The sequence below is a fragment of the Abramis brama genome, assembly GCF_963993115.1.
Source record: "Abramis brama genome assembly, chromosome: 23".
NCBI lineage: Eukaryota > Metazoa > Chordata > Actinopteri > Cypriniformes > Leuciscidae > Abramis > Abramis brama.
The window spans coordinates 11,038,716-11,049,838 of record NC_139985.1 but is presented as its reverse complement, the minus strand read 5'-3'; the positions used below and the strand labels follow the sequence as shown (position 1 = coordinate 11,049,838).

General features: G+C 36.3%; 1 protein-coding gene across 1 annotated transcript; it reads right to left on the bottom strand.

Annotated features, from left to right (window-relative positions):
- On the bottom strand, positions 1-9,947 carry acad9 (acyl-CoA dehydrogenase family, member 9). The gene is made up of 18 exons (XM_084100088.1): positions 9,686-9,947; positions 9,356-9,449; positions 8,052-8,153; positions 7,860-7,966; positions 7,656-7,756; positions 7,488-7,566; positions 7,224-7,398; positions 6,817-6,890; positions 6,655-6,730; positions 6,495-6,565; positions 6,301-6,420; positions 6,075-6,203; positions 5,051-5,130; positions 4,055-4,181; positions 3,691-3,768; positions 2,131-2,259; positions 1,258-1,330; positions 1-1,013 (listed from the first exon to the last, which is right to left on the bottom strand). The coding sequence occupies exons 1-18, from the start codon at positions 9,863-9,865 to the stop codon at positions 913-915; spliced, it is 1,896 nt and encodes a 631-aa protein (XP_083956214.1). The 5' UTR covers positions 9,866-9,947; the 3' UTR covers positions 1-912.
- Positions 9,948-11,123: the final 1,176 nt, after the last annotated feature.

The window sequence follows — 11,123 nt, the reverse complement described above, 5'->3', positions numbered from 1 at the left end:
TATCATTTTTAAAATGATGTAAGTTTTATTGTTAGATAAGTTATTATGGATGGATACTGATGTACATATTTTCTTGACAAACTCTCAACAAACATACTTCAGTATGCTTTAAAACAGTTTAAGCTTGCTATTCGAGATCTAATCCCTGTTTTTTTCCTTCAGCCCATTCCCGTTATTTCTGTGGTACAGCCTTCTGAAACGATCGGCTCAGCAGAGAAGGAGGCCAATGTTCCATTTGCTCCGGGACCCTTTCAGAACCACAGCCTGAGCTGGGACAAAAACGCAATTCCAAGATACTCATCCCAGTACAGCAAATTCCACTTCTGGTTAGAAATAATCCTTGTGCTTTCGTTTGTACTGGTTTAAATTAATATACCACAACTTGGAAAGGAACGTGAACCGTTCAGAGTACTAATATAAACTCTGAAGCGCATAAATGAGAAAAAAAAGAAACAATCAACAAATATTATACCTTAACCTCTAACGAAACTGCTCTGACATTAACATTTTGATATTTTAACAGAGATTACTGGAGGCCACATTCAAACCTGCACAAGCGAATTGCTTAACCGTTCATGGATGAAGAGCAAAGCATACACTCCTTCCAGAAACCTGCTGAAGGCCGACAGACGCCAATGAAAAGTGCCCACTTCAAACACAGCAGAAACATTATAGAGATGAGAACCAACAAAGACATCACCTTTCATGTGCATTAAAGGTATTGCTTCAACATGATTTTGATTTTATGTCCTTCAACCAATATTAAGCAGCACTTAGGTGGCACTATGTCATAGAAAACCGACATAAAAAGAACTAAAACATTATAAAGTGAGGCTCAATCATTACTGCACTTCTTTTGGGTTAAACTGAGACACAGGGTTGTGGGAAGCCTGTCGGACAACGAGGGCCATGTCAGAAGGTCCTGTCAAGGGGATGTGAGCAGACATACGCCCTCTTAGCTAAGACCTCCTGGGCGATCTTCTTTATGTTGGCATCGTTGTTTTCCGGGGAATCTGTAGAGAACACACACCCCAATCATTCACTAAATCTGAACGCTCTGATCTAATGCATCGCATTGACTGGAGTTATTAGGCGGATGGTAATTGGAACAGCATGAAGAGCGCATGCAAGTGTTAGTGACTGACTTATGGTTTGTAAGGTTGTGGAGGAAATTCTACAACATGTGCAAGCGCTTTGTCTTGCTATGCAATAAAACGAGGAGGGCTGGTATCAATTATAGCTGTGCGTTTTACTCACTTTTTTGAAGCTGAGTCAACAAGAAGTTGTTCTTGAAATGAGCATCCTTGCAGAAAGTGTTGGTGAGCAGCACCTGAAAGCCAGTGGAGATTTAACAAGGTCGTTTACATTAACGATTTTAAAATTAATGTGCAAGCAAATTTCCTTGATAATGACTTTTTGTTGGCAAAACTCTGTGACCTTACAATAACAAAAGGAGAATCAACAGAAAAATGACACAGAAAATTCAGCTTTGCCATCACAGGAATAAATTACATTCAAATATAAAACAGTTATTTTAAATTGCTATAATATTTCAGAGTATTACAGTATTTGATTTTAATCAAATAAATGCAGCCTTGGTGAGCATAGGAGACTTCTTTTAAAAACATTAAAAAAAATCTTAACGATCCCAAACCTTTGAACGGCAGTGTATGTTTAAAAGCATGTATAACATCCTATAAAGTTTGATAAAGCAAATTGCAAGCAATCAGCATAAATCAAAAAAGTCATTAAATTGTTTCCATCAATTGTTTCTCTCATGCAAAATCAAAACCGCTCTGTGCTGCTATAAATTACAATTTAGCTTATTGAAATGCCTCCCGGGACTTCTGAGAAGAAATGCATTTTTCACATTGCAACATCCACAAACAAATAAAATGATCCTTTCAAGTTAAGTCCTCTCTCATTTCAGTTAATGAAGCATTTCTTTTTTATGCCCTAATCTGTACTCATTCACCAATGCATCCTTCATTTAAATGCTTTGACTGAACACAAAAGGTTGATGTCTCCAGACAAGTCTCAATACTGTAAATCAGTGTACAGGTCTAGGTTACGTGCTCCTTCACTTTGGCTGACCTTGTGACCTCAGTGAGGAAGGTTTAAGAGTGTTACCTCATGGTCATGATTGCGCAGGCCGATGCTGATGGAGCGACTGGTGCGGGACAGGACGGCTGTCATGGCGTAGAGGTTAATTAATACATCTGCAACTTTCTTCAGCACAAGCTGCTCCTCAACGATTGTCTGAAATAGACCATGTTTCAACTGTTTAATCTGTGATATTAGAGTTATTTTTTTTGTTAAAGGTCTTAAAATTAAAATGCTATGCAAAAAAATACGATTTTTTTTGTTTGTTTAAATGCCATTTATTACTATGATTTTAAATTGTCAGTAGCCAGTACTCCAGTCTTTAGCATCACATGATCCTTCAGAAATCATTCTAATATGCAGATTTGGTGTTCAAGAAACATTTCTTATTATCATCAATGTTGAAAACAGTTGTGCTTAATATTTTTGTGGAAAAGCCTTGATAGTTTGAAGATTCTTTGATGAAGAGAAAGTTCAAAAGAACAGTATTAAGAATTAAAGTATTCATTTCTTTAAAAATAAATAAATAACATTTTACTGACCCTAAACTTTTGAACGGTAGTGTACACTACCAGACAAACTTTACTAAATTAGTTTCTCATGATTTTAAAAACCTTTTAGATCCGAAAGTTTATGCCTTGAATTAGCTTTGTAAATATATATATATATATATATATATATATATATATATATATATATATATATATATATATATATATATATATATATATATATATCTCTAGAATTAAACACTGTCTGAATATCATATTTCAAGATGTTTCAGTTGATCTAGGTAATTTAAAGTAGGACAAATCAAGGCCGTCCTTACGGTAATACCCATAAAGAGACAAGCACATCCTGTGCCTGCCTTTATACAGTTCGTATTTCACTCAGCATATAGGCAAAAACACTGCGGCGGGGGGATTTATTCCTCTAAATATTTCCTGCAAATAAGAATGAATGAAGATGAAATGTTGTGCGCTCCAACAGAAAAAAAAGTGCGTGGAAATCTGAAGCACTTCCAGGCTGCACTCTTGTGACTGCGGTCTGAATACAACAGCACGGCCACACAGACGTTCATTCAGAAAAGAGAGCGAGGCCAGCTGTGTCACACATGAACATTACCTCAGCCTAGCAGGAAAGAAGGGACCAGAGACCAGGTCCCAGCAGCGCTAACGGCCCACGCTAATTACCTTGTGCGTTACGATAGCAACCGAAAGAAATAACATGGCTGTACGTTAAACGAATGGTAATTTTTCATTTTCTGGCAGCATCTGAGGAATGTGGACAAACTCCGATTAAAAACTGATGGTGGGGAAAATGTGAGATTGATGGGACCGGTGACTGTGAGGCTTGGCTTACTATAAATATAGCAGTTTTTATACAGAAAGAAAGAGTTATGCTTCGGCATGACAATATCCATCATCCAGTGTCTGATCAAAATAAACAAAATGGTAAACGCTGAAGTAAAAATCTGTAAAAACAATTATACAATAAATAATAATCATTTCATTTTCTAAAATCAAACCAGCTGCAAAGTTTCAAAATAATGTAAGTATTTACTTAAGTATTTATTTTATTTATTACCTTTCCATATCGGTACAGTAAGCTTTCCACAGTAGAGCCGAAGTGTGCAGCGTTCTGCTCAAACATTTTGGCGCTCTCCTGTGGGAGAATGATGACATCATCACTTTGCTGAAAACAAGCTGGGCTCAATTACTCGACCACACGGGTTTAAAAGAGAGATCAGAAGGAAGGATTGCGCCTGATGACATGTCAATTGCAGGAGAACTAGACGAGATCAGATGTGAGGGTGACGGGACATTTACAGGACATCAATGTTATTATTATAATGACGTAGTCCGTACATTCATTTTATGACCACTGGTGTCATGATTATTGCTGATTACAGTCAAATAGAGCACAAGTACAAGCAGCATTGGTTCTGTACCGTCAGACTGGGGTGCACAACGCCATCTTTGCCGGTCAGTCCAAAGTCCACCGTCTTCCCCACTGAGTCCTTCAGTTTCTTTCCCAGAATCTCAAACACCACCCCCACATTCCCCTTCTTCATCTCCCTGTGAGAAGACAATTGCACATGTTAAAGAATGCAGCTGTCTTACTCTTAAAGGGATAGTTCACCCAAAAATGTAAACTCTGTCATTAATTACTCACCCTCATTTCAAACCCGTAAGACTTTCGTTCATCTTCAGAACACAAATGAAGATCTTTTTAATGAAATCTGAGAGTTTTCTGTCCTTCCATTGACAGCCTACGCAACTACCACTTTGACGCTTCAAAAAGATCATAAAGAGATCCATATGAATTTAGTCCAACATTTTCTGAAGAGACTCGATTATATGATGAACAGATTTAATTTAGGCTTTTATTCACATTTAAACATTGATCAATGCAAAAATCAGTTACGGTAAAGGGAAGCACAATCATGCTTGCTAGAGAGCCAATGAGGTTCATTCTCGTGTTACACAGCACGTTTAAGATTCAGCAAGAACCAATAAGGTTCATTCTCACGTGTCAAGCAGGTTTGGTTGAGCTTCTGTTTATGTTCACTGATCAATGTTTACATATGAATAAAACCCTAAAATTATTCTGTTCATCATATATTATAAAGCGATCGAGTCTCTTCAGAAAATTTAGACTAAACAGTTAAATTCATATGGATAAGTTTTATGATCTATTTATGAACTTTTTGAAGCGTCAAAGTGTCAGTTGTGTAGCGGTCTATGGAATGTACAGAGCTGGCTCAGATTTCATCGAAAAGATCTTCAATTGTGTTCTGAAGATGAACGAAAGCCTTGCAGGTTTGGAACGACATGAGTGTGAGTAAATGATGACAGAATTTTTTATTTTTGTGTGAACTAACCCTTTAAATATGAATTAATCATGAAGAATGACACATTTATAAATGTATATATTTCTTACATACTTTATTTTTCCTGTTAGTATTTTTCCGGCATACTGCATTCCTGTAAGTGCAATGTACATCCTCAAAATCTCATTAGTACCCTAAAAACAGGGAGAAAAAAAAAGAAACTGTATTATATAATGCATTTGTCATTTAATTGTTTTTGCACGTTCGTGCTGGAACCTTACGTTTGTCAACATGCCCCCTGGTGGTCAAAAACTGATTTTTCTTTTACTATTACTACACAAATTAAAGCTGCCATTCATTTTAAAAAAAGTAATCGAATGAATAAGTCAATAAAAACACAAATAAATAAATCTAATTAATTTCAGATAATCACATAAAATAACTGTAACATAATAACAAGCCTCAAGTTTAATTGACCCCAACTATTAAGGTTTAATATTAAAGGTAAAATAACAAAATAATTGCTTTTAGTCTATTTTTTGCCACTATTTCATGTTAAATAAATTGTACACTTCCATTTAAAAGTTTGGGGTCAGTAAGATAGCTCAGCAAGGGTGTGTGACAGTAATTACATTTATGATGTTACAAAAGATTTCTATTTTAAATAAATGCTGTTCTTTTGAACTTTCTATTCATCAAATAATCAGAAAAAAATCCCACAAAGAAATATTTCTAGAGCACCAAATCAGCAAATTAGAATGATTTCTGAAGGATCATGTGACACTGAAGAAAATTCAGCATCGCCATCACAAGAATAAATTGCATTTTAAAATGTATTAAAATAGAAAAAAGTTATTTTAAATTGTAATAATATTTCACAATATTACTGTTTTTACTGTATTTTTGATCAAATAAATGTAGTCTTTGTGAGCATAAGAGACTTCTTTCAAAAACATTAAAACTATTGTACAGACCCCAAACCTCTGTAATGTACATAAAGTAATTTTGCTCATTTTATTTCACAGCACCCCTGTACTTCACAAGTCTGAGCTTGTCACAAAGCTTACAAATACAGCTGTGCTTCCCTTTCATGTCAGTATAACACATATTTTACAGTTGTAATCATGCTCTTCTGTACCTCAAATATCTGGAGGATGCGGCAGTCCCTGAGGTAGCGCTCGTAGGGGTAGTTCTTGGTGAAGCCCAGGCCTCCTAAAACCTGCAGGGCTTCACTCACACAGATCCAGCTGCCCTCAGAGCTAAAGACCTGGAAAAACACAGCTGAGGCTCATTTGATGATATCAGGAGCAGCTCTAGAGTGAGCTTTTTCAGTTATAAACGTTTATGATTTCAAGTTACTTCACCTTGACCATAGCGGCCTCCAGAGAACAGTCTGGGACTCCAGGTCGGTCCATCATTCCAGCAGTGAGGTAAGCCATGCTCTCCATCACAAACGCATTTAGAGCCATGGTAGCAAACTTATCCTGTGTCCAAGTCAAATGTTAATAAAGTGAACAAATAACACCAACAGAATAATTCAATATGACTAAAAATGTACCTGAATCATTCCAAACTCAGAAAGGCTCCTGTTGAATTGTTTTCTCGTGCCTGCATATTCTGATGTCAACTCTGGAATCGTGTGGCATGAAAAGGATGTATAGTTTAGAGATTTCAATTTAAAGGATGTGTTGTGAATTTTCAATGAATCATGTTCTCACCAATCAGCTTCTTGATCATCCCTGCACCTGCACTGCCCATGCTGAAGCGCCCATTATTCAGGATGTTCATAGCGACCTAAAGACGACGCACACGTCACGTGTCAGTGCAACATCATGTTATCATAGTGTTATTAAAATGCACTGGTTGTGTGCTTGGATCACCTTAAAACCACCACCGACTTCACCAATTACATTCTCGACCGGCACCTTGGTGTCTTCAAATGAGACCTCACAAGCTGTGGAAAGTACAAATATTCAATGAATGTGCGCACCAGAAAAGGGCACAAACACCCTTTTAACTTCATTTAGATCAATAAAAATATTGGGTAACACTTTACAATAAGGTTCATTAGTTAACATTAGTTAACTACCTTATTTAACATGAACTAAGAGTGAACAATACTTCTTCAGCCTAATTTCAACATTTACGAATACATTATTAAAATAAAAGGTTGTATTTGTTATATATATATATATATATATATATATATATATATATATATATATATATATATATATATAATATATATATATAAAATATAATATATATATATATCTTTCAAACTCACTGTTTGATCCTCTGATGCCTAGTTTGTCCTCAGGTTTGCCACTGGCAATGCCACCAAACGCCCTCTCTACAATGAAAGCTGTGATCTTATCTTTCTTTTGACCATCTTTGTCAACAACTTCTGTCCTGGCAAAGACGGTCATGATGTCTGCCCATCCTCCATTGGAAATCCAAAACTTGAGATCAAACAACAAGATTTAATCGAAATACAGCCAGTGAAGAGGTTTCACTAAGCAAGACAGAATGATCTGAGTGAAGCTGTCACCTTTGTGCCATTGAGCAAGAAGTGCTTCCCATCTTCTGTCAGCGTGGCCCGTGTCTGTATAGATGCAGCATCACTGCCGCTAACACACGAGAGAACATTTCATTTAAAATGATAATCATAGCAGATCTGAAAAAGGATCAGTTCTAAATCTTAGGTGAAATGCGGTACCTTCCAGGTTCAGTGAGGCAGAAAGCTGCAACATGTTCTCCTGTTGCTAGTTTGGGAAGGTATTTTGCTTTCTGAGCGTCATTTCCAGCAATCAAAATTCCCTAAAATGCAGCGGCTATGTTATGTAAATTGTCTTTGAAATATCAAACAACATAGTAGTTAATAATAGGACCCACAATGCAACACCGAAAGTCGTTCGCTTACCTTCAGGCCAATGGCTTGATGTGCTGCAAGTGTGACTGCAATAGCCGCATCTAAAGAAGTGATCTCTCCTAACCTGGCATACATGGTGTTTGAGAGGCCCAGACCGCCTGGAGGAAACATGCAAACAAGCAGATTAAACTCTGACGGTATATTAGAAATAGTCTCTCGTATGAGGTCAGAGGTCAGTCTCACCATATTCTTCAGGTATCTGGATCCCAAACAGCCCCAGTTCCTTCAGCCCATTTAAAGTCTCAGGAGGAATTACGGCCTCATGGTCGATCTTCTTAGAATCAACTAGAGGTGATATTTGCACAAGTACAGAAAAAAGGACATTTCTCAGTCATTTGAATAAATCCATGAAACTGCAAAAGCTGAGATCAGGTATTAAAACTTTTTAAATATAAAATCTAAAAACCGTCTTTCCTACATTAGGTGGGCAAACGCATTTTTGTCTCAGTGCATGCATTGTTTTAGTTTGGAAGTGCCACCACTAGCTTAGCTTAGCATAATGAATGGAATCCTTTGTTTCCATCCTTTGCTACTCTGCGCCCAAGTAGCAGTGCTTTGCCTGTGCTTCACCCCAATATAGTCCCAAGTCAATATCTGCCTAGGAAATCACCTAGTCTTAATCTGCATTGCTATTCGTACTCGTTGTGAATACGCAGGCCACAAGAAGTAATTTGTTTTTTGTTTTTTTTATCACTTTTACTCATGACATGCTAGCTGGAAACAAAGGATTCCATTCATTATGCTAAGCTAAGCTATCGGCGGCGCTGCCAAACTAAAACAATGCATGCACTGAGACAAAAATGCGTTTGCCCACCTATCTAAATGTAGGAAAGACAGTGAATAAGCCCTATTTCAAAAAACGGTGGAGTGTTCCTTTAAAGAAGTTGTACAAATGGAAGATTTACTTGCTTCCACTTAAGCACAAAAGTATTTCTGTTAATTATTAATTAAAGCTGCAGTCCGACACTTTTGGGGCTCTAGCAGTAAATAAACAGAACTGCATGTGTCTTGCGGAAGAATGTTGTGGGCCGGAGCTACTTCTCTCTGTTTATGTCTATGACGAGTCACGCAGTTACTGGGCTACTCCGCAGTGGTACAACCTGAACCAGTTTAAAATAGTCCGAATATAAACACTTATTATAGGTGCACCGAAGTGATTCAGGAAAAGACAAAAAAAAAAAAAAAAACATGATTTGGAAAATGGTTTCATGATGTACTTGTTTATTACATACAATTACATTTGGTAAATTTTGAACACACAAAAAAAAGTTACGGACTGCAGCTTTAACTAAAGTTACCTTGTTATACTTTATTTGTTAATCAAATGCTGTTTTAAATGGGAAAAGTGGACTTGATTAACAAGTGGACACAATATGTTAAATAAGTATTAAAGTACGTTAGTATAATATAATACAACACACTCTATGTACAGAAAGCTCACAATAAAAAGACAAAAGCACAATAATACATGCTTACTTTGTACCCACCATCTTCACTGAAAAACTTCTCCACAGGCTGAACAAGTTGGTTCATCTCCTCTAATTCTTCATTGCTGATTTCTGGGTAGGGAAAGACTTCAGCCTGAAAGATGTAGGCTATGCATTATTTTTATGTAAAATCACAGTCCAAAATATTTAACCAAGATGGATTTTTTTGTGTGTGAATATTATAATATATATATATATATATATATATATATATATATATATATATATATATATATATATACAGCGCTTTCCCCCTGCTCAAGTGCTCAACATTTAAATAGGTATGTCAGTTATGTAAAAACAAATTATTCTGCATTTTGTTTACATCACCTTGTTTACTTTGCCCAGGAACATATCTTTAGCATATGCCAAACTCCTCGCACTGGATCTAATGGATCGCCGCGACTGAAACCGATACAGACAATCTCCATTTTTCGCGACTCGTGCAGCGAACAAATTTCTCCCGAGCTTGACGGTACTTGTCAAAAGAGTAAGTTTGTTCAGGCTCATCTTTAACGTGAACACTCACCCTGATCACCCTACGACTGTCTGAAACACCTTTCACCCATTTTCGTCTCACATTGATGACGACACGAGTCTATTAGGGTGCAGTTCTTTTTATGCCCTGCAGATGTCAGTGTTTAGCTGCAATACACGTGATGTTATTCATTTCAATGCTGAGTGAATATTTATCGTGAATTCCCATTAGTCACTGAATTCATCAAAATTGTTGCTCAGATTTATATGGATTTCATGCGTTCAAATATTATTAATAAACAAACAGTAATTAGTTGTTCAGTGGTTCTCTTTCATTGCAGTCCTTTTCTGGGCAGCGACCCAGTGTTGTTGGTGTTGACAATGAGGATTTAACCCTCAAAGCTGCTCTATTTATAGCCTACAGCAAGCCAGACAGACAGACAAGAAGGGCACAGTTCCCTTTCTCACCAGCTGTCTGTAGGTCACAGCGTCACACATGCATAAGGAACGGTTTATCCAGACATTCACAACTTTGAATTCACAAAGCGTGTGCAGTTTCTCCATGAAAACATGAATCTTGAAGCCATATCTTTATTACAAATATAGCCTACTTCCATTCAAACGTCTGGGGTTGGTTTAAAATGTAAAAAATATATATTATGCTCACCAAGACTGCATTTTTTTTTTTTTTTTATCAAAAATGCAGTAAAAACAGTAAAATTGTGAAATATTATTACAGTGTCAAATAACGCTATTTTAATAGATTTAAAATGTAATTTATTCCTGTGATGGCAAGGCTGAATTTTCAGCATCATTACTCCAGTCTTCAGTGTCACATGATCCTTCAGAAAACATTCTAATATGCTGATTTGGTGTTCAAGAAACATTTATTATGATCAATGTTGAAAACAGTTGTGCTACTTAATTTTTTTTTTTTTTTGTGGAAACCATAATACACTTTTTTTTCAGGATTCAGGAAAAATCAAAAGAACAGCATTTGTTTGAAACCGAAATCCTTTGTAATATCATAAATGTCTTCATCAATGTGTCCTTGATTTTTATACTTTTTTATATATTTTCAAAGCATGATGTCTTTGGCTCTTAATGTGTAATTAAGCTGCGTATAATGGAAGATTTTTTTTGACATTCCAATTCCAGTACTTACCATGAGTTTGTCGTTCACAAACAAAGATATTAAGAAACTCAAGCTCATAAAAGCATTTATAAAGAGAGTACTGAGAAGACTAACAATTAGAATGAGAAAGATTGCAAGGATTCTGAGAATCACCAA